Raw genomic sequence first — 23,565 nt, 5'->3', positions numbered from 1 at the left:
TTATTGCAGACAATCTTTCATCACATTTATTAATTTCTATACAATTAATTTTTGAAAAAGAAACGCGACCTGTTTTATCTGGTTATTTAAATCAGCCTGTGTTAAGTTACAAGTGACATTTCCCCTAGGATTTCTTCCTTTTTTTAAGTCACCTGCTGCACTGTGGTGGTTAAGAACTTAACCTGGTCTCTTAAGGTTACTCCTAAAGAAAATCTCTTTATTCCAAGCTCTCAAACTCTGACTGTGTCCCAGCTTTAAAACTTTAATACTGGCCGTGTGATTTCATTTGGCTCTAGTGAAAAGTTGAGGATACTGTATGAAGCAGTGATTACCAAATGCGTAGGCTTCTCCTAAATGAAAAGAACCTCAGCTTCATGTATCTCAGTATCCCCCTCTAATATCCTAAGATTCTACAGGTTTAGCTCTCAAATATTTGATCATTTCACTCGTATCTTCAGCTACATATCTAGTTTTACGCTATGTGAATGAATAAAAATGTAAATGCCTTATTGTACAGCCTTTATTTTAGGACTTATTGGTTGGGTAAGTCAGTCGAAATGATTTTTGTCCAAGTGATTGATTTCTTTTGACACACATGGTAACAATTAGAATAACTTCTACTGCCCGTCATCTCTTCAGTCTACGCTACTGTATCAAAATACTTGATTAAACCCTCCTCCTGCTGTTGTAATGCAGAACAGTTGGTAATAGCAGGTAGTATTGTCAGATTTATTGAGTGAGAAGCTGCTTTTTGAAGATCTGGCAATACAGTGAAAAACACAACTAGGTGGGTAATTAAATTCAGCACTGCGAAATTCAGGATTAAAGTATCTTAATGTTGGAGGAAAAGGCATGCCGAGTTGATTGCACAATACAATTTAAATTAGGAGATAATTTTCTTTGTAATTTGAGGCATCCTGGCTTAGGTGCTTCTACCCAGTGTGGAAGTGTACTTTGCTGTGTGTTCAAAGCCCAGTGCACATCAGCAGTGATTTGGCAGGAGCTGCTCTTTGTGGGCTGACAGCAAGAATCTCCAAGTTCTGAGGCAACAGAGAGCTCCAGGCTTTTAGATAAAAGTTCTTTAGTTGGTCATAAAGAGTAAATCCTACATAGTGAGCTGATAAGTGCTTTTTATAAACCTATTCTCAAAGAATCTCAGTGGCTGCACTGAGAAACTGAACTTCTGTGACCAAAGGCTGATCATGGATACGCAACCAAGATGGAGCAGAGCAGGCTGAGGGGAGCCCTCATGGCAGCCCACAGATCCTCACAGGGTAAAGAGGGGCAGCACTACGCTCTGCTCCATGGGGTCTGTGACAGGGCCTGAGGGATGGTATGGAGGTGAGGGTTAGGGAAAAGCTCTGCCCCAGAGAGCAGTGGTTGTGGCCCCGAGCTGCCAGAGCTCAGGGGAGTCCTGGGACACCACTCTCAGACACTGGGTTTGGGTGATGCTATGTGGAGCTGGGGTTGGACTCGATGGTCCTAATGGGTCCCTGCCCACTTGGGTTATTCTGTGACTCTACAATTCTATTCTACAGTAACAGTCAAAAACAATAGAGAGAATTAATAGCTTCCCTTGTTTCTCAAGTTTTTGATTTCCTTTCTCTAAGCGTGCATAGCAGGAAAGACTTCTCACAGTATTTTCTTTTAAAATCCCTAAAATTGTTGTTTTTTTATGCTGGAAATCTACCAGTCTGATAATGATATCCTGTTTTTCCTCAGGCAGAGAATCCACCAAATGGACCAGACTGTGGCTATGGCTCTTTTCACCAGCAGTACTGGCTGGATGGGAAGATAATAGCTGTGGGTGTCATTGATATCCTGCCCTGCTGCGTGTCCTCTGTCTATCTGTACTATGATCCAGACTATTCCTTCTTATCTTTGGGAGTTTACTCTGCATTACGGTAAGAGGGGTTTTATCTTCTGATTAGGCAAAATAGTAAGAATTGACACTTTTTCCTAAATTGAGACTTGATTTCCATTCTAAACATATGCTGCTAACACTGTCTCTATCAAAAATTGTTTTTTAAATTCTCAACAGTTGCATGCTTATCTAAATATGTCCTAAACTTTCTAATCTTTCTAATTAGTGAAATACATTTAAAGATTTAAAAAGTCTGAAAAACTCAAAGGAAATACCTAGTCTTTATTCTCCAGAAAATAATTTAGTATTGCTTAATTTCAGCAGAGAAAAGCCTCTTTTTTTTGTTTGGATGGAAATAATTCTTCCTTTACCTTAGCTTAGTCACCAAATGAAATTAATCACTTTTATACTTGTGTGCACAGTGAGATTGTAAAAACTGTCTTCTGAATTAGTGGTTTCTTGCTATACTAGTTCTGAGTGTATTTCCAGGTATGTTAATCTCATTACCTTTTGTCTGGCAGACAGTAATCCTGTGAATTTTGAAGCCTCAGGTGAACTATCAACCTATTTGAGTGTATTCCTCTCTTTGTAGAGATGAATTTTGTGATTTGTGAATAATCTACTTATGAATTACACAAATGCATCTATCAAGAGCAGTCTCACTCAGTTCACTGCTCAGTTGCTGACATCAGTCTAATGGTTTGTTCCTGCTGAAATGAAATCACTGCAATCACTCCTCCCTATCTACCATGTATGATTGCTAGAAGCAATCACACTTTTAGCCAGGTTAGTTTACTGAGTAGAAGACTTTGCTTCAGCAACTTTGTTAGTGAGCTGAGTTTCTTCTCAGTGAAGAAGCTGTTAGTACTGGAGCTGGTGCAAGAGCTATGGTGGAGCCATGAAGCTGAGAATGGCTGGACAAAGTGCAGAACCTCCCACTCTGGTAAGCTTCTAGGTCGGTTAAGCTCTATGAGCAGTTTCTCCCGTTGCTTTTGGCAAGAGCTGATAACACTGCCTTCCTGTTGGCTTTCCTCACCTTGTTCTGGAGATTTTCCTTATGAAGGAGAAACTGTAGGATCATAGAAAAGGTTAGGCAGGAAAGGGTCTCTGGGCATCTCTAGTCTGGTCCTGGCTCAGATCAGGGGTAACTTCTGTGTTGTCATGTGCATTCGTGTAACTGTCAGTTACGTTGATGTGTAGCATCTCGTTTGATCTGTAGTTAAGTGTCTGAGTTACCTTTTTTCCAAATCAGAAATAACAGGTAGAAAACATTGGGATGACTGTGCTGTAGAAGTGATCTTTGTTTCTATTAGTGGTCTGGATTTTAATGCAAACACTTGATACTTAAAATTAGTCTTATTTTTTAATGCAAATTGCCATAAGCAAATTCTAAGAGTTGTTTTTCAGTACCTTTATGTATCACATTATTTTATGTAATAATAGACTGACATAATCCATGCTTATGAATTCTTGAAATGATTTAAAATTTTCTACCTAATAAATTTAAAGCTTTGTCATTGCAGCATGCTTGTATGGCTCAACTCGTGCAAAAGCAGCTTGTAAATTCTGCTGCATTTAAGGCAATAAAAATGAGTTTTCAGTAGGCTTGGGGGGGGGGGGGGGGGGGGGCAGTCTTGATCCCTTTTCAAAAAGGGGGAAAAAAGCCCTTAAGAGTTGGGGAGGATTTAGGAAGTTGCAAAGGTATCTGATACTTCAAAAGCTGTTGCCAATTTTACTCTGATGAGGTTAAACTGCACTGCAATGCTATGGCTTCTACTTCATGCTACTCTGAGTATTTTTGCTTCTGAGTCATAGAAAGGATGCAGTTTGAACATCTTTTGAAATAAGGAGGCATTTGAGTACAGAATGAGAGGAGAGGAGGCTACATGTAATATATGAGTCTGAGGAAGGGTTGGGAGAAGCTGACCAGGACATGTGAAGTGATTCTTATTGTCATTTTTAGGAAAATGTTCAGCATTCCCCCTGCTACCTACAATCATTAGCAGCAGGTAACCATAATATTCATAATCTATCTGTTTTAAGACAAAAAAAATGCTCAAAGTTCTTTTGGAATTGGGTTATTTAGCACTGAAATACTGAGTTTTGTATTGATGTGTTCCTATTGCTCACTAGTTGCCTATTCTTGCCAAGCATTAACAGCCATTATAATTCCTTAAACATGTATCTTAACTGAAAGCCTTATTTAAAGAAGTTTAAGTCTATAACCCCTTTTCCAGGAGAATGATTTAGGCAGAAGAAAATGCAGGAAGGTGTGAGTTGTGCAGTGTAGTGCTGCACTGCTGCTGCCAGATTGGTGTGATGGAAGAGTCTTTTCTTGCGTTAGGTCTCAGTTTGGTTCTGCAGTGGTACAATTCCCATTCCTGTGCAGCACTGCAGTTCCCTCCTGGTTTTGGGAACCGTAGGTTTGCACATGGTCAGTTGGTCAGTGACCTAGGGAGCAAGAAAGGAATCTGAAAAGAAGGTCAAATTGTACTCCATGAAGTACAAGGTGGGAGGTGGGAGACAGAAGCATGCTTTTTTGTTCCCCAGTATTGCTTGTCATTCCTGGAGTGTATTTCTTCACTGCCGTTTATGTGAAAACACCTGCAGTAATTCTAAGCATGGTATCACTGCTGTCATGCATTAATTTGCTGTGACCCCCCAGCAAACTTGCAGCAGACAATAGAGCTGCCTGTAGGACTGCTACTGCTGACCATAAGGCAATGAGGTTGGGATGCCAATGTAGAACAATTGCAAAGAGTGTCGAAGGTATTTACAAATGCAAAGAATGCTCTTTTCCTGTAGTCATCCAGGATTGTACAATTGCACAAATGTATATATTTAATTAGATCTGGGATAATCGGCTTGGAATGGTAAGGATGTTTGACTTCATGCTATGTGTTAAAAGATGTTGTCATGTTGGTACACTTTTGGCAGTATATAAACCTCACTTTTGCAATCTGTTCTATTTACCTGGGTTTTCAGATAGGAAGTAACTTGGAGATATTTTCCTTTTTCAGCAGATACAGTGTAGATTTATAATGTACTCCAGTGGTCTCAGCAAAGTACATGGAACTGAAATGTCAGATTTTCAGCATATTTAAACATTCTCATTACTATTGTAGTTTTAAAGAGATCAAAAAAAGAAAACAACAAACCCAAATAGGTTTTATACATGCTTCCCATAGGACCATGCTCAGATCTTCTCCTTTCAATGCTGAAAGTAAGAACCAGCATCCAAGTTCCATCAAATTTGATGCAAGTGTGAACTGCAATGTTACAAATACTGTAAAAATGAGTGTTGCAGTAGAAATGCTGGCAGGTTCGCTTTGAAAACACTGCTTTCCTCTTGCAAGCAAAATAATAAGCAAACTTATTTTGGAATATGCTCATGGTTCTCTTTGAAAATAAATGAGAAAGTTGTACAAACAAACATGAGATAAGTGAAAAATGGCTGTTGCTGCACGAGGACGGATGTTTTTATGTGTAAATTACTGCATTGCAATGAATAGAACAAACAAGAGGCTTGTTTTTTAGAATTACTGATGTTTTCCTGAGCTGCCTTAGCCTGTGTGTGTACAATAGCTGTGTCAGATTGCTGTAGCATGCCAATGTGCATGAATATTAACAGGGAACATGCTAAATAAAGGCTTTTGGACACTTTCTCTCTGAACTTCAAGTTGGTCACATGGCAAGGCAAAAGGCAAAAATGAGTGTTTTTAAGCCTCAGACAACATTTTGTTTATTTTCATTGTCTGATTGAAGTCTAGTCCTTCAAGTAAGTCAAAAGCCAGGTGGTTGGAAAGCATTTCTTTGAATGATGAAATGAATGTAGGAATTGTATTCATAAATAATTAGTCCTTTTTGTTTTCCTTTCGTAGGGAAATTGCTTTTACTAGGCAACTTCATGAGAAAGCTCCTGATCTCTGTTTTTATTATATGGGTTTCTACATTCATTCGTGCCCCAAAATGCGCTACAAGGTAAAGTGTGTTTTTACTTCTTTCCTTTGTGTACAATTATTCAAAGCATTTGACAGTTCTCATAGTAGCATAATATTTTTGTAATTGTCACTTTGGATTTCAAAATAGACTTTACGTGGTTAAATGTGGGCGCTGGTTACTCTTTAACTTGACTCAGGATTATTTATTTTTTTTTTAAAGTTTAGCTGCATGTGGTATTTATTACAAGTTGGCTTAAAAGCTGTTCACTTGGAGAGATTTTCAAGGCTGTCAGATAATAGTTTGTCATTTGGTTACCTGGGTGTCTCGTGTTTACGGTATATTTGCCAACAGACTGAAATTCTCCCTTCTTTGAGTTTGAGTGAGTATTTGTGGAGCTGTTGCTTAGTGACTGTAGGCAGAGATAGCATGACTTCCTGGGGCTTACTCTGCAGATAAAACTATGAGAAGCCAGATTGTTAGGAATTTTGGATCAAGTAGCAAAAAGGGTGAGGAGAATCCCAGAACATTTGGCACAACCAGTCTGTCACCAAATCTGCTTTGTAATCTCTGTTAGCCTCAACTTTATGTAGACCTATATGCCCAAGGGTCCATCTCTTCTGTTTGTTAGATCTCATCTATTCTTCGTGAAGATGCCATTGCTTTTTCAATATTGCTGCACAATATCAGAGTAGTGAAAACTGATAGAAATTTGAACGTCTACAAATAATGATGGATGTTAATAATATGGAAATGTAGAAAGCAAATGAAATCTAGATCAAGAGTTTAGTGTTTTCTTTTTTCGTCCTCAAAACGTGCTGAAAACCTGCATTTTCAGCTTGCTTTCAAATAACCAAAAAGCAGCGGTGCTCATTGAAGTGATGGTTGTGAAAGAAGAGCCTAAAAACTGAAACAAATTGTGAAGTTGAGCAATGAAATGCTTCTGGATAATGCTATTGCCATTGTGAAGGGGTTGGTTGAGCAGAGTGGGGAAGAACTGACTTGTTTAACCTGCCAATTCAAGCAACATCAGCTTGGCTTAGGGGCATTACATGTTGAAGGCTTTGCCTGGTTCTGGTTTAAAGGTTAAAGGGATGTTAGAGGCTCCTTTTCCTTAGTGAATTCAGTGTGGGAGAAGGAAAGGCTGTAGGTAAGTGTTACTGAACAGGTGCCATACAAGCAAATTAAATGGGTTAAAGAGCTAACCACTGTTTGTTTTCTGCTTGTCATTTTCTCTGCCACTTGTCTGTGCTTGAATGGTTAGGAATGGAGGCCAGGGACAGCATCTTTCTATAAGCAATGTGTTCTAAGAACACACACGTTACATTTGATTACAGTGACATCACAGGATTTGGGAAATCTTAGGAAATTTCCCTTCGAGCCAGAGGTTATGATCAGTAGAAATGCCTAAGCTGACATTTTGATTGAATTTTTTTTTTTTTTTTTTTTTTTTTTAAGAATGCTTCTGGCAAAAACATTTAAGTCTGAATACTGGTTTCCACCATACTGTCTTTTGGAGCTCACGTTTGTCAGTCTGAATGCTTGTGAAGCTGCCTTTTTTCCTGCTGACAGGGGATGTGTAAAAAACAGCGACTTGGTGATGTTGATTTAAGGAGTTTGACAGGGTTCCACTTTGCATTAATCAATCTCAGTCTCCTGCACAAGACCTGGCTGAAATAATTGGGGATCTGTGCAACGGACTGTTCTGCTCATTTATGTTATAATCCGAGAGTGATGAATTAATGTTGTCTGCACAAGGACATAGCAGAATGCTTTAGTTTTAAATACACCACTCCTAGCTTGGAGGTATAGATATCTAGCAGCAAATGTCAAAGTCTTGTTCTACATGAGTACTTCCTTGGAATGCAAATTGTAGACATCTCCTCTCCAATCAGCAGTGCGGCTGTTGGATGGGTGGCTGCTGCTGAGCACATTGGGGCAGAACTCAGCTCGTTTTTGGTGGTCAGCCTGTGACATTTTCATCTTCTGCTTCTACAAATGATACAATTTTTGATGTAAATGGTGTGTGATGTGATGTCCAGTGAAGATCAGGGGCCTGAATGTCATGGAAGAGGATCCTAAAGGGGGGGAGGATTCCAGTGGCTTGAGAATAGGGCTGAGAAATGTTGAATTATCAGCAGCAAGCTTAATGGGGGTAAAGAGCATCACCCACCACAGTGGATCAGATTGGTAATTACACAAGTCTTGAAAAATGAGCTTTCTTCTGACCCCTTTCCTTTCTGTGCCTTTGGTTCCCAAGCAGTTTGCATTTGATTGCAATGGCATTTTCTGTAATGGCAGAGAGCCATGGAAACTGCAAATGGGGAAAGGAATATATCTCAATTTTGGGCTAGTTTTCAGTTCCCAGCTCTTCCTAGACTTGTTCCATCAGTGGGTTAATATTTATGTACCAGTACAATAAAATATACATTAAATTGAGACAAAAGGATTTCTGTAGTTCTATGAACTATATTAATATGGAAAAATATGATGAAAAACACAAAGCAATGGCTTTATTCCATTTTTTTGGGGGTGAGGATAGATCAGCTACATACAAGATTAAAATGGTTCTCTGTTAAAATTCACGACCTTGTGGTTAAACTCTTCAGGCTTTGTTAGATGTGGTAGTTCTTAGGTTGGGAAAATAGTGTTCTGGAAAAATTTCCAGCACTTGTAAGATGCAAAGTCTTTTTCCTAATGCGTTCTGGAGCCTGTGTTAAAACTTGAAGTACAAGGAGGTGTTTTATTTTAGGATAATGTTGGACTCAGGATTGCTTCTCAAGTGTTTACATTCTGTATCTAATTTTAAACGTATTTTCAGCTTGAAGACATTTGTTTACAAACAGATTTATAAAATTTCAGAACTAAACCAATGGCCACATCAGAGAGATAGTTGGGAGCTTTTGGATTGTTTTTATTGTGCCAAGCTTCTGTCTGATTTATCCCACAAAATTTTTTTCTGTGGTTCTATGTTATTAAACTTGCATTCTCCAGTTGCTTCTGAGCTCCCTGTAACGCTAATCTAATTTCTGGTCTTTCTGTCGTAGCTCTTTGGTACCAGTTTTGAGTCTGTTGGTGGGTGACACCAGACAGATTTTGTTGGTAGTTTGCTACCTGAGTTTCTCTACTTCTGGTTGTGGCTGTTTTGTGATTTATTTATTTTTTTTTAAATCTTTTTCAATGTCAATATTTACATACAAACAGTGCAACTGGGGCACCTATTGTCTGTGGGTTTGGCCAACCATCCCCTTGCCCTGACACTGCCCCATGAAGTCAGTAAATAAATAACATCAGCAAGCTTTGAGACCTAGTGCCTCCTTGCCTCACTATCTGTGTGCTATTTGAAGACCATTCTGTGATTTGAAGAGATGTTTTGACTGAAATCTTTATCCAGACTTGTATGCAGGCCAAAGTAAATGGAATTATTTCAAACAGTCTACTTTGGTATCAAGGCATGGCCAGACTTCAGATAGATGGAATACTAGAAAGGGTTCTGAAATGTCAAAAAAGAAACAAAAGGCTGATTCATCTGTGATTAATCTCTCTTGAACTGAATACCTCAGGCTGACTGCGGTCGTAAGTGGTGCCCCTGGAATTTTATAGAGCTCCAGAGCCAATTTCTTTGGCTCATTTTAGGAATTTCAGCATCACTCCTTCCGCAGCAGCATGATGTAGCAGCAGCCTGCATCTCCAGCTCCCATGTTGGTCTGCCTCCCACCTGGGGCTTTTTCACCCTTCTTGGCCATTGGAACTCAGTTAACCTTTACAAAAAGCCTGGATTTCCTGCATAGGCTGAGACACGCAGAGGAAAGTGACTTACTGCAATGCGTCTCAATAGAAACCTCCATCATTTCTGGCTGTAAGCACAAGCTCCCACAGTTCTGCCACTGAAATAGCTTTGAAAAGCATCACTTAGAAAAAGCTGGTGTAGGTATACCTCTGTGCTCGATCTTTTTATTTAGCATGTATTAAAGCTGCCACCAGCTGTAAGCCTGGTTTTCTCCATGCTGTTACTATTAACAGTGGGAACAGATGATGAATCAAATTAGGGAATTGGACTTGCTTTGCTTGGGTCTGTTTGCACTGGTACTAGTTGCTTCTCCAGGGTTAATTTTGCTCATAGGAATACCATACATAGAAATAAATTCAAAATGTGTTTACGGATAGGTCATGTATAGTCAACTAAATATTCTGACAAGGCAGTATTTATTATGGTTTGTGAAGTAGTTGTATGCAATGCTACTTTTTGGTAAAGATTGTAAATACATAGGTTGAAAAGCTGATGTATACTCATAAAAAGCCATACAGGTTTTGGCAGTGCAGTAGTTTTGGGGTGTTTTGTTTTCTTTTTTTTGTAAAACTGTTTAAGAACAAACAAGATAGCGAAAAGCAAAGACTGAAACATGTATTAATAACAACTGTAAAATCTGAAAATGATAAATTGCAGAATGGAGTGAAAAGTCTCCCTGCTTTTCAATGGCATCTAGCTTTAGCTTGTTAATACAGTTTTTAGCCACGTTACTTGTACTTTCCTTCCACTTCTCCATGGGACTTCCTATGTGGTCAGGTTGCTGCTCTGTGTTGGTATCAGCAGCTGAAACCAAGCTCTCATTTTCTTGGAGCCGTGAATGTGCTCTGTGTGTTCCTTCTAATGGTTTGGGTTAGTGACTGCAGGGGAAAAAGACCACTCTGAGTTATGGCTTGGCTTTTGGCATTCAAACCCAAAGGGATTCTCCAGAACTCCTTTAAAATGGCTGGCCAAGACTTGCAATGGTGTTTGAGATGATGAACTCAGCTGCGGGGGAAGAATTTTAAAGGGATTTCTCTTCAACTGTATGCGTGCTGAATGCTTTTAAAAATCAAATTGCCATAATCTTCCTTCAGGATGTAACTAGTGCAAAAAAAAAATCATCATCTACATCTATATTACCCCAGGTGTTGACTTGAAGATTGGTGGTCTTTCATGAACGAATATGTCACATGTTGTTATATTCATACTGCAGTGTCCCTTAGAGCTTGCTGTTCCCCTCTTTTATCTTTATTTTTATTTTTTTCATTTGTTGCTTTCTTCCATAAAAGCTTTTTCCTTGCACTTCTCATTGCCCAGAAGACTTCTCCTAGCTGCTTACAGCACACACTGAGTAAATGGTACTGAGCATGTTGGAGTGAAAAGCAATGGGAACACAGGGAAGGGTGGAAAGTACCATAGGAGGACAAAAATCAGTTCATCATAGAATATCCTGAGTTGGAGGGGACCCACAGGGATCACATTAGGCTAGGGGTGAATATTTTCAAGTATTTCCTCTTGACTTTGGACAGATTTCTCTCCAGGTTGTGGAAACTGGGACAACGGTGGTGTTATGAGCATTGAAAGCCTCTGTTCTGAATAGCAACAACATTATTGAGTGCTGACAGTGGATTTTCAATGCAAATAAAATTGCTTAAAAGTAGAGTATCCATTTCCCTGTTGTTTTTTATGTCAGTTCAAGATAATGAATGCAATTACTATTATTATTTCCTCTAAGCTGCTGCGCTCCATAGCGTATGTAATTGGTAAAAGATTATGCTCTGTGTGTGTGTGTGTGTGTGTGTGTGTGTGTGTGTGTGTGTGTGTTGAAGCTGTGCTGAGTTTCATGCAAGATTTGCAGGGCAAAAACCAGTTGGAATCCACTTTACCACTAGAAACAAATGCAGAGCTCAGCCAAGTCTTTGAAGTTAAGAAACTCCAGTTTTCCATTTTTTTAAAATATTTGCAATGAATTTTTTTTTTTTTTTTTTGTCAGTTAGAACTCCTTTGGGGAAAAATGCAAAAATATTCCTCTGGCTTTATTATTCTAATTTTGGAAATGTGGATTCCTTTTCAGATGTTTACTTCAAGCTGTAGGTGATTGAAGCATAGCAGAACTCAGGTGCAAGCATGATGCGTATTCATGGCTGCCTGCCTTGTTTGTGGGCTTCTATCAGCACAGAATGAAATGACTGTTGAACAGGGCTCAGCAGATCTCTGAAACCTCTTTCATTGCTGTACTGTCCCTTGGGGGAATACACACGTGCAGACACTGGGGGTGTACAATATACAAACTTTGGTACTGTATCTGAAAGTCATTTTGCAGAAGACATGCAGGATATACATGCAGGATATGGCCTTCCTAAAGTTTTGCTTGTACACCTGTAATTCTTATTTGATACAGTTCCAATTACAAAACCAATTCTTCCAATTTAGTAAATTTCTCTTTTTTTTTTTAATGTTTAAATTTGTAACCTTTCTATACTGAATAAATAATATTAAAATGCCCTCCTAAACCACTGTGTATCTTGCAGTTTGTTGCTTGGATGCCCTTATACCATCTTCACACAGTCCTTAAAAACCAACCTCCACCAGCTGAAATCAGTAAGAAAATACAAACCGAGCCGAACAATCCCGAGGGAACAAGATCCCATATAGCTTACTTGAAAGAAATGTTCAACATCTTTTAAGTAATTCCAAATATGACATGACTTAAAATAACAACATTAAAATACTTGATGATAATATTCATTCTATTAATGATTTTAATATCAGTAACAAGTTCCTATTTCATGTACAATGAGATTCTGTCTGTGTATAAATAGATATAAAAACGTGTATATAGTTCAGATGTTCTAAAGAATAAAAACATGGTAGAGGTGGTATTAATCACCTACATGTGTACATCAGAAGCAATATGTTGTACATGTATCACTTGCTACATTAGTTTTTTCTATTTGAGTTGGTTTTCCTATACTGTTTCTTTGATAAATATAATTAATTTGCATGAAGCCAAAATAAGCAAAAATCTAAGCCTACCTTAATGAAAGCACCCAAGGAAGGGGACGGTTTGTTCATTGTAGGCTAATTCTGTACCACCAGATGGTTTTGGAGTTATTAGAGGTAACCTGACTGCCTCTGTCAAAAAGAGCCGCTGAAAAGATTTGTTCAAGATCGTGTTAATAAACCTGACACAAACCATCTTCTGCATGCTAATAGCTGCTGGAAATGTATCATGTCTAATTCATGGCTCTGCATGGTCACAGATTCACTGCTTGTTGCTGCCTCGACTGAATTCGAAGGGGGCTTGTTGTGCCTTCAGCAATTAAAGTGAGAACTGTGGACTGTGAAATATATAAGCAAAAGTCATGTGGGTTTTGTTTTGTTTTTTTGGTGGGGGGAGAGGGGGAGGAGGAATAATTTCTTTGCAATTCACGTCATTAATTTCTCCTCTTCATCCAAGCAATGAGGTCATGGCTCGTGTTTCAGAATTTTCCATTTACAATTCTATAAATCCACTGGTCAGTGCTAGAAAAATGTCAGTTGCATGCAAGTCTGTGTGCTTTTTGCAAGTCTCTAACAAGTGAGTTAATGAGGTGCTGCTTTGTTGGCTTTGCTGTGTATTTTGTTGACTTAATTATTCTTGGATGCTGGTTAGCATCCTGAATTTGCTTGGTCCGTCTCTTTGGCTGTTCCCAAAGATGGGTGAATTTAGCATATGCTGAGGCAGCCACCTTACGATGCTCTGCTGCACAGGGTGCAGTGAGGGTAATGCCTTCGTTTCCCACACAGCCATGTCCCTGTGTGAGGCTGCTCAGAGGCAAGTTTTCAAGCTCTGGGCAAAATATCAAAGGTGTTTTGTCCTGGAGAACAAACAGCCCTTTAAATCTGTCACTGAAGCCATTGAAACACAGGTCAGCTTTATCTCTGCACCAGGTCTTTTGAACCTGCTGACACCTGCAATATTGGAACTCTGGCTGAATTTGGTTGCTCTCATTGTATTCTTTCTGACTTTTGCTTTTCACTGATGAAATTTGCTTTAATTAGGCAGTATTGTCAGGAGGAATTTATTTGGTCTGGAAGCCAGGAACTCCTGCTTCTCCTGGCTCTGCTGTATTTCACCTTGCAGTCTTTACAGTAGGAGCTGGCTGACAGGTCAGTTAATCCACAGATTTTTTTTCTCCAATTTTACAGGAAAGATTTAATGGTAGATACTCTAATGAGGTCTGGTTTTACTAGGAGCCTATATTTTACAGAATTATCACAGTGTGTTTCTCTGAAGCGTTACACTTAATCTAGGCAACTATTCTTTATTTTGAATGATTATTTTCTTTGAGTTTGTTTAGCTGCTCACTGTACTGAGTGGAAGCATATTAATGAGGTTCTATTATTTGTTATCGATCCTGATGTTACCCACAGTGCTTCCAAGAGTCAGCTTGTAAAAAGCTTTCTGTATTTTATGACAACGATTGCTTGTACATCAGTGTTGCTTAGATATGAACTAGAGTCCCAAATTGCTGTAGAGGGGAATGATTTGGAACCTGGAAGAAATAGAAAAATAGACTTGTCAGGGTCCATAAGGGATTTTGTAGACCTTGCTCCAAGGCAGGTCCAATCGCACTTTTAGGATGCACTGGGACATGTATCTGCCAAAGGTTTCCTTTGACATGTCTTCATATGTTGGTAGTTATATCCTTATATATTTTTGTGCTTTATCTTTCATTGGATTGTCTGACGTGAACTTCCTGAACAATATTATTTCCAACTGCCCATCCACTCACCAAAATAAACCCCTCAGTTACTTCTAATGTTTTCTCCCAGTTGCATTTTTTAATTCTCTTGCCATTCTTTATGATGTCCATTGGATTTTCTTCAGCAGATCCATTTCTTTCCTCTAGAACAGTGTCTAAAATTAGGCCTTCAAATGCTGAGGACATACATTATTCACAATGAAGTTAATAATTCTTCTTATATAAGAAGATGCATAGACTCTGAAGACAAGGAGGAAAAGATGGGAATTGAGTACGAATTTTTTAGAATGGTCTAAATTGGAACTTGCTGAGTTTTTTTGGTGCTAAAGTTGTGGCTGAATGTGAGAGCACAGTGTAGACGACCTTGAATCTCACTTCTGTCCATTCTAACTAAGTTATCTGTTACAAGTTCCTGTTTTCTTCGTTTAAGAGAGAATGCTGCATTAAACAAGATGGCAGAGCATCGAGGGAGGGGTTTTATAGTTGTTCCCTGCAGGATATATGGAAACTTTTAGGATGAGTTTTATCATCTTTACTGCAGTAAGTGCTGAAAGAGGTTGTTCAAAGAAAGGAACAAATTAAAAATAAACAAACTCCAGAGCAAATAGCTTTAATATTGGATTGCAGATGACAGTATTTAATTGTTTTGTGGTGTGTTTTTTTCACAATACAAGTATGACCAGTAGAGGAGGAGCTTATTTCATGCTATCCTGATACCCCCCAACATTTTTCAGTTACGTGTCACTTAAAAATAAATCTGTATTCTCTTTGAGTCCAGGTAGGGCCCCCTAGCAGAACAGCCAATGGAGAAGTTAAATGAAATGAAATTGTTTCTGTACAGGGAGATGTTAATAGTAGTTATTTGCAGTGTTATATGTATAGGATGACTGCGAGATTCTGACTAGAAGGCTTTCAAAGGACCAGATCATCTTTTTTTAATAGCGTGTTCCACTGTTTGCTTCTCTTCCCATTCTCTCTCTGAATGAAAATGGTAATTTGAAAATGTTTTCACAAGTAAAACTGAGCTAGAATGACACAGAAGAAAGGGAATGAAAACGATCCCATTGTTAACTAATTAAAGAAGAATGGGTTCATGGAGCAAAAGTACACAGGAACCAAATGCTTTGTTTGATCCCAACACAAATGCACTGTTGTTCTATGAATGGACAGAAGAGGAGATGACCTTTTTGTTCCACTAATCTATTGATTTTATTTAAGATACTGAAGCTACTGTTCTGCAGGGCTACTTAGTGCTAATGTGTTCAGTAAAGTTTATTCATCATTTGTGAATGCTTTTTTTTTTTTTTTTTTACATTCTTTCCATTTTATTCTTTACTGGGTGGCATTGTGTGACTTGGTATTAATCCTTCTTAATTATCTTCCATTCCCTCTTCCAGAAGGATTGGCAGCCATTTTTGTGTTACATTCCATTTGGGAGGACTTGATGCTCTTTGTATCCTCAGGTCACATCTCCCAGTGGCAGTGAAGGATGCTGAGTAAAACGCTGCATGTATCTCATGTATTATTTGGTTTTGATAGAGCTTGTTTTGGAAACCCAGACTGAAGCCTTAGTTTGGAAGATAAATTGGTTTCCTTCGTGGAATTTTATCTGATTCACTGTTTGATGATGAATTTGTCATCAAGAAGCTATTTTCAATCACTGGGTGTTGGTAAAGGAATACTGGGTGTTAAATGTTGTTTCCATCACACTGATGACTGAATTGGTAGCCCCCAGGCCCCCGTGCTGACAACTCCACCTTCTTATGAAGCTTTATTGTTTTCACTTTGAAAAGTGGGAATGATAAACTGCTAAGGTCAAGCACTTGGTGTTCTATAAATGCAGTTCTACTTTTAATATGTCCCTAATCCAGTAGTTAGGCGTACATTTAGTATACCATTGAGTTACCAGCTTTTGGTACCATCAGGACATATGTGCTGTATATGTGGGTTTAGTTACTGACTCCAGTCCTCAAACTTGTTTTCTTCTAAGGCAATTATAAAGGATACTTTGGGGATACGTTAATGTTAAGCAGTATGTTTTCCTTACCATGTAAGTGGACATGTCTGTACCTTTTCACCTGAATTATTGCTATGGAAGCATAATAGCAAATCTGTTCTAACCAGCTATGAGAATAGTGTTGAACTTGGGCAATTTTATGGAGCCAGAAGCACACACACATGCATTTACAGAGCTAGCAGATGCAAAGCCTGTGGGCACAATGACTGCTACAGAATTTGGTACTGTAATTTCATTTTGTTCAATTTTGGATACTTAAAATTGGACTGACTTGACAAGAAATATTGTTTCTAATAAGGGAGAAATAATTTGTTAACATAAGGAGAGATATGAAAGCAAGTCAACATGAAAAAGATGAAAAATGCTGTTATTTCTTGTAAAGTATGTTTGCAGTTACCATTCCCTGTGAATAACTTGACAAAAATTCAATGCATCAATCCATCTGGACATATTTTGTGTTACCCTATGATTGCTCTCTGTTCCTGTATTTGGATTCCTTCCTGTTTCTTTTTAGCCCAGTTCTGGAGAGGCTCTAGAACACTGAGGATACTACAAGTCTTAGTTTAGCGTTTCTTGTGGCTACAAATGGAGCTCTGACCTGTTCTTCAATTCAGTTTTGAGTCTGAAGATTAAGCATATGATCAGAAGCTTGTACCGAGAGTCGTGTCAGCTTAATGCAGGGCTGGTTTTTTGGTTTGTCCAATATCAGCTCAGGTGTTTGTGTTCTGTAGGGGGGCACGGTGCCTAGCTGCTTTGTACCTTTTCGTTTGTGGAGACAACAAACATCTCTATGGTGACAAAACGAACTTTTTGGTGATGCAGGTTTGTATCTCATTGAGGCTGCTCCATTGTTACCAAGGATGGTTCAGTTCAGATGTTGGCTTACAGGTGTTGAGATGGGCACAAGGTGAGGTATTAAAGGCGCTCCTGGAGAACACAGAGAACTTTGTGCACAGATGCTCCCCTCTCAGCAAACAAATCAGCCTTGTTTAACAAATGCTTGACAAGCTCAGTTGACCTGAAGTTAGAATGCTCATTTCAGGAATGAAAACTTACAGTGAAAATAAACATTTTTATGGGCAACAGAAGAAAGTTCTTTTTAAACAGTACTACTTTGGTCCGGATTTTTGTACATGCTTTTTTTCTGTAGCGTTACTTACTGTTAAGTTCTAACACATGGTTGGAATACTCTGACAGAGCAAACCTCATTTTTTTGTTTGTGGGTGGAAAGGCAGTGTGACAATGTCTGACAGCAGTGTGTGACTTTGTTCCTGATAAAGAGTTCTGGGCACTTGAACGCTGAGATTTAATTCTTTTTCCTTTAGAGTTTTAGTATAATTCACATACTTTTGTGTGCAGTATGAATGCGTTAATTTGATTTTCACAATGCCAATATCCCATAGAAAGATATGTTTTACTAATTAACTTTCCTTTGCCATATTCTCTGCCCCTTTGCTCAGAATTCTACAGGTTTTATTTGTAATGCACGTGTGTTTTCCCATGGTTAGTCTGACCAAATGTGTATGGTAGAGTGCAGATTAAAATGCTTCATTTCCAAACATAAAATTGAGGTCGAAAGGAAAATTCATCTGCCGTGGCAGCTGTGTGAAGTGCCACCAAAATCTTCAGGCAGAAGCACAGATGAGGCCATTGAAATGTCCATGCAATGGTACAGAATGCTAAGCCAAATGCATCAGGTTTTGAGACTACTTCTTTTTTGATTGGTCTTGATCAATGTAACAAATTTGTATGTAAACATTCGAGATTTTAAAGTGTTGAAATGTAGATTCTGTTTGAATACTTAGGGAAGCAACTGTCCTAGCTATTGTATGTGTTCAGTGTTGAATAGTCAAAGGTTAAGTATTTGCCTCTTATTGGGTTATTCTTTCTATTGGTGACGTAATGTACCATACGTTAATAGAAAGCTCCAAAGTTAAAAATCCTTTCCAGTTCTGGAATATTGGTTCAGGGTATTATTTCTTGTTCTTAAATGCGTGCAGCAAGTAGAAATTAAAGCTGGAGTGGCAGTTTTTAAAGCTGCATTGTTTTTTAATGTGATATAGTTGCATGAGCACTGTAAATGCTTTTTAAAATCCTGCTTTATGTGCATAGCATAGCTTAATCTATAAGCCGGCTTCCCTCATCTGAATTCTTAACTGGGAGCACACTTCAACTCCTTTGAACGTCAGCGATCCACAATTATGAAGCGCTGTCAATTAATCCTCTAATTTATTATGCCTTCAAATACTGCGCACAGTGAGTCAGTAGCTGGGCATGGAGGTGAAATATGGAATGACTCAGTGCGAGGCGACCAGCAGGCACAGACTTTCCTGGGCACGGCTTGTTTTCTTGCCCTTGGAGCCTTGTCTGGGGAGAATTTTGGCAAGTTCTGTGCATTTCTGGCTGAGCTTTTGGAAAAAGGCAGAAACAGGGCTTTGGGTAAATCTTGTACGGAGGCATTATTCCCCATTGACGATGTGAGTTTGGCCAGCGATAAAAAGGAGAGAGGTAAGGCTGCGATGGGTGTAGGAGGTAATGCAGAGTGGATCTTATGGACACTGAGGGGCTTTGGGGCAAGTGGTTGGGCGTGGAGGGTTGGGTCTGGAGCTGGAAGAAAAGAAAACTGTCTGAGAAGAGCAGCTTGAGGGATGTTGGGAAAGATGGGGAAGGCTTGGAGCTGCTGAGCATGAGTGAATGCCAGGGAAAACAGCAGAAGGCTTGGAGGGTAACCACAGAACCAGCAGCTATAATGAGGAGTTTGGGGCTAGACATAAGGACAAAGCATGCTCCAAAGGGTTAGATTTGGAGAAATTCTTGGGCAGCAGGTAATGGGGGGCTATGCACCCAGCAGCAGGAAGCTGTGTTTGCAGGCAGCGGGGCTGCAGCTGGGAGAGCTGGAGAGCAATGTGCGTGCAAAGCAGTGAATCCTCGTCTTTTTGGAGAATACACATGCTTTTGTCTTGTGTAGTTCTTCTGAGTTGTTAAGGGTCTTATTGGTTTAAAAGGAGGAGAAAAAAAAATTGAGTTGAAGCGAATCATGAGGGTAAGGGCTTGGGGCTTAGTCTCTCTTTTTGCAAATGTCACAGAAGATTCAAAAGTTGATTTGCCTAGTTTTACTTTTTGGCACATCGTAATTCCATTCAGTGGTTTAAAAATAAATAAAAGTAAAAGTTGTGCAGAATGCCTTCACTCCTTCTGGTTGTGCTGGTGAATGTTAATGCAACACACACTGAGATGTGTATGTCTTCTTTTGATAATTTTGTACATTTTCTTATATTTACCACGAAGTGAAATAAAGTATTTAATAATTACAAGAAGTAATGTGAGCTCGTGGCAGCTCTTTAAGGGAATGATACGGGATCCCCATGATTGTAATGCTCACCTTTTTTTTCTTTCTTTTGCCACTTCTCACAGCTGCCAAAATAAACTCCTTTTAAGACAGACTGATGTCAGCATAGCTGGTGTGTTTCTAATGGAGCATTCCTCCTGAGGCCCTGCCTTGGGTTTTATCTTTTGTCATAGCTTTTCCTAATCTCTTGTTCCAAGTTTATTGCTAGGGTCTCCTTAAGAATTTTTGCAGCAGATTTAAAGTAAACCAGCTCCATTTTGGTAATCAGATGATTTGTGTTCTGACCACGTACAAGCTTAACTTCTCTTTTTTTTTTTTTCCATTGGTTTCCCATAAATTTTCTCTATAACTATGCTGCTTTTTCTAGGATTCTTGAGTAGCTTCCCTATGGTGGAATGTACGATGGTTACTGGCTTCCAGCTTCAGAACTGTGTCCATGTGGTGCCATCTTTAATTTGACTTGCTGGATCTTTAATGGTGATTTTCAGTAAATATTAACTTTAATTTTTTTATTTTTTTTTAATTTTGAAATCAGAAATATTGGTGGTAGGGTGGATGGTTGGACTGGATGATCTTGGAGATCTTTTCCAACCTTGGTGATTCTGTGAATAATTCCCTTATGTGTTGTCCACTTCTCAAAAGTAGCGTGAGATTTTTGGGCTACAAGATCAATTTTGGTTACTATGAATAATACTGTTTGGGGATTACAGCTTGTTGTTCTTTGATAACAAAAGGTAGCAGAGCTTCCAAGGGTATACAATTGGGCCCTGAAAGCTCTGATTGCATAATGAATGCCAAGTTTGGATAAAATCACTCATGTTTTCGTTAGTGTCAGACAAGCCTTTGCACATACAATTGTGGATGCTGTGGTTAAATCCAAATTGTTATTTATTCATCAAATTATCCGCAATCCATACCTTGGCTGATTGAACTCCTTTTTGAGATACACTTCCTTGTAAGTGGAATACTTCTGACGATAAATCTGAAGCATCCAGCCATCTTTCCTGGATAAAATGAAGCTTTGTTCATTCTGTGTGTATTAATCTTGAGGGCTTGTTTGTTGGTTCAAAAAGAACAGTAAAAACAGCATGGCAACTGGGAGGTGGGAGAGAACTGTGCAGGTTGCTTTTTTTCCCTTCTTTTTTCCTCCCTTTAGACACACAGGGCACACAGGAGTGACACTGAGGACTGGAAGCACAAATGGATTCAGATGTCCAGCTCAGTCCTGCTGGCTGCGAAGCAGGGCTTTGGGGTTACTCTTCTGGGGTCAGCAGGGACCTTTTCTGTTTGTGCAATGAAATCAGGGAGCAAGGGTCTGCTGGAGAACTGAGCTGCTGGGATTCCAGTGGGGTTGTCTTTCAGTGGAAGGGCTGAATTTAATAAACCTGATGCACTCTTTCTCTTGTTGTGCTGCTTAGCTCTAACGGATTGCTGTTGATGATTTGGAATTATTTTGTTTACGTAGTCTGAGAGCTTTGTTTTAAGCAGCTGGGTGGAAATTGAGATGAAGACAGTCTTAATTCACTTTTAATAAAAGATCAATGAGTTTATTGTGAAGAAATAGGATACAGATGTAAAGTGCACTTGATAAAAGAATTAAATGTGTATTTAACCTTCCCTTCTTGTTTTTTCAGTGCTACTGGTGCTTGACCTTTTTTGTTTTCCAGACTATTCTCTTTCTTGGTAGTTTTACATTTTAAGTTCCACTTGGACTACAAAAACAAACTCTGCTGATGTTTTCCATCTCAAATGCTTACCAAATCCCTTAGATTTTACAAAATATTCAAAAAGTAATCTCCAGACTTAAGTCTCATTAAAACCTTCGCCCTTCCTGTGGGACAAAAGTTCAGAGAAGTTCTGGTCGATTTTGATTTGGAAACAGTAAAACAAAAAATATCACGGTGTGAAATATTAATTTAGGCTTGGCAGCTTCACTGTAAAATATGCTTCCAGAAGTTTCCAATTAAAATGCAGCATATCTAGTAGTATGAGGGGGGGAAAGCACCTTAAGGGTTTTTTTTTTTTGTTTATATGAGGGAAGGTGTCCCGGACTTCTCAGAAAATGAAGTCTTGTAGCTTTTTTTATTAAGTAAATGGTCGTGTTTATATTGCAATGAGTTGACTTGGTAGAAGAAACCACGTACTCAGGATTTCCTGAGCTATACTACTTTTTAATCAAGTACTGTTGATCTTTTTAATCAAGTTATTTGACAGATGCTTCTGTCTGTGTGTCTGTCCCCCCCCGTGACCCTTTCCTTATATTTCAAAGAACACAAAGCAAAATTAGAGACATCAGACTGCTGAGAAGGACTAAATGTATGGAACAGCCATACATTTAGTTAGAGGAATGAGTTTTAAAAAAAATATCGTGTCCTTTTAGAGTTGTGTGACTGTAAGATCATGGGAGGCGCTTTGAAAACACAGTGATTGGACATGCACGTGTATCACAGTGGTAGTAGTGGTCACTGAGGGAAACTACAGCTCAAAGGCTGCAGTAATTAAAAGCAGTTGTTCAGGGTTAGGAAATGGCTGTCCAAATGCATTGTTTCCAAAGTCAGCTAGTTATGGAAGCATCCGTATAGCAAACTGTTGGACATATCTGCAGTTGTGTCATGACAGAGTGCATTTTATCAGCAGGTGGTTACTGGGTCTGCGAAGCTGAACCAGAAGAGAAGTGCTATGGGATGGTCTGCAAGGTGATTGTTTTGGTTGAAAACCTTGTAGTTGAATATTTCCAGGATGGTTTGAGCAGTACAAACAGTGCTATGGGGACTTCTATACTGTGAGACCAAAAGCGAGATGTTTTCAGTTGTGGGTTTTTAACTGTAGTCTGATTTTTGAAATGTACACTAATTCAATCTGAAGCCAAAGAGAAATATTTGAAAAGCAAATTCTGAAAATCCTTACAAAGTTGTACTGTGATAATAGCTCTGCTGTAGGAGATCCCCTTTCTCTTACTGATGTACGTTGGGTGTACGCTGCAAACTGGTGGCATTAAGAGTAAGAAGGAGGAATATGAATAGTACTCTTGTGGACAGGGCTTTTTTAGACAATGTAAATATTTGAGTCCATGATGATTTTGAAGTGTGCCTTTTTCTTGAATACAGGCCCTCCTGTACATGACATCTAATCTGGCTGGATCCTCATGTGGAAATTTTTCACAGCCTAGGAATAAGAGGATAAGGGAAGAAAAGAGATTGATCCATTATCATTTACTTTCATACTGAGTTTTTAACATTTTTGAGAAGGAAATGAATTGATTGCAATCACTTGAGGAATGGAAAAAAAGGAGTGGAAGCCCTTAGAAATCACTCCGTTTGATGTAGCGGTTTCTGTGGATTGCCTTTTTAATTATGTCAATATAAAGAGAGTGCCAACACTTGACTGGAAAACTCACCCTTGTGTGTCCCTGGGTTCCCACTTCCTCTGCTGAATGATTCATGGGATGTGGGTTTAACTGGTAGAGGAAATAAAATACCTTTAAGGGAGGAAAAAAAAATCTTCTATCATGTTTGGAAATAGTTTTAAAAAGCAAGCAAGGATACTGAAGAGCACCCATGGTTTGTTTAACTTTTAGCTCTAACTCTATTTTATGTCTCTGGTTGGTTGGTGGGACCTCTCTGCGTCATCGCCTCCGTGTCACTCATCTTCAGGGGAACTTATTGACAGAATTCTAAATTTGAGGGAAGAGGAAACCTCAGAACTGTTTGCTTGTTTTTGCCACCTAAGTTAGGTGTTTTGATCCCCCAAATAAATACTGAATTTTCAGTGATGGATTTGGGGCTTGGAACTAGTTGGCACTGCTGAAATGTACCACCCACACCTCGCTGTGCTCACATCTGCTGCTTGGTCTCCATA

The 23,565-nt window shown here is 39.0% G+C and overlaps 1 protein-coding gene across 1 annotated transcript in view; it reads left to right on the top strand.

Annotated features, from left to right (window-relative positions):
- ATE1 (arginyltransferase 1) overlaps nt 1-23,565 on the top strand; it is a gene marked incomplete at both ends in the record, with an annotated part of 68,537 nt that overhangs the window by 29,696 nt on the left and 15,276 nt on the right. Inside the window, 2 exons of the mRNA XM_079535216.1 lie at nt 1,723-1,904; nt 5,746-5,845. Coding sequence (XP_079391342.1) covers nt 1,723-1,904; nt 5,746-5,845 — 282 coding nt within the window. The remainder of the gene's footprint in view (nt 1-1,722; nt 1,905-5,745; nt 5,846-23,565) is intronic.

This window comes from Tetrao urogallus (assembly GCF_951394365.1).
Source record: "Tetrao urogallus genome assembly, chromosome: 5".
Taxonomy (NCBI): domain Eukaryota; kingdom Metazoa; phylum Chordata; class Aves; order Galliformes; family Phasianidae; genus Tetrao; species Tetrao urogallus.
This window is presented reverse-complemented; position numbering and strand designations above follow the sequence as displayed.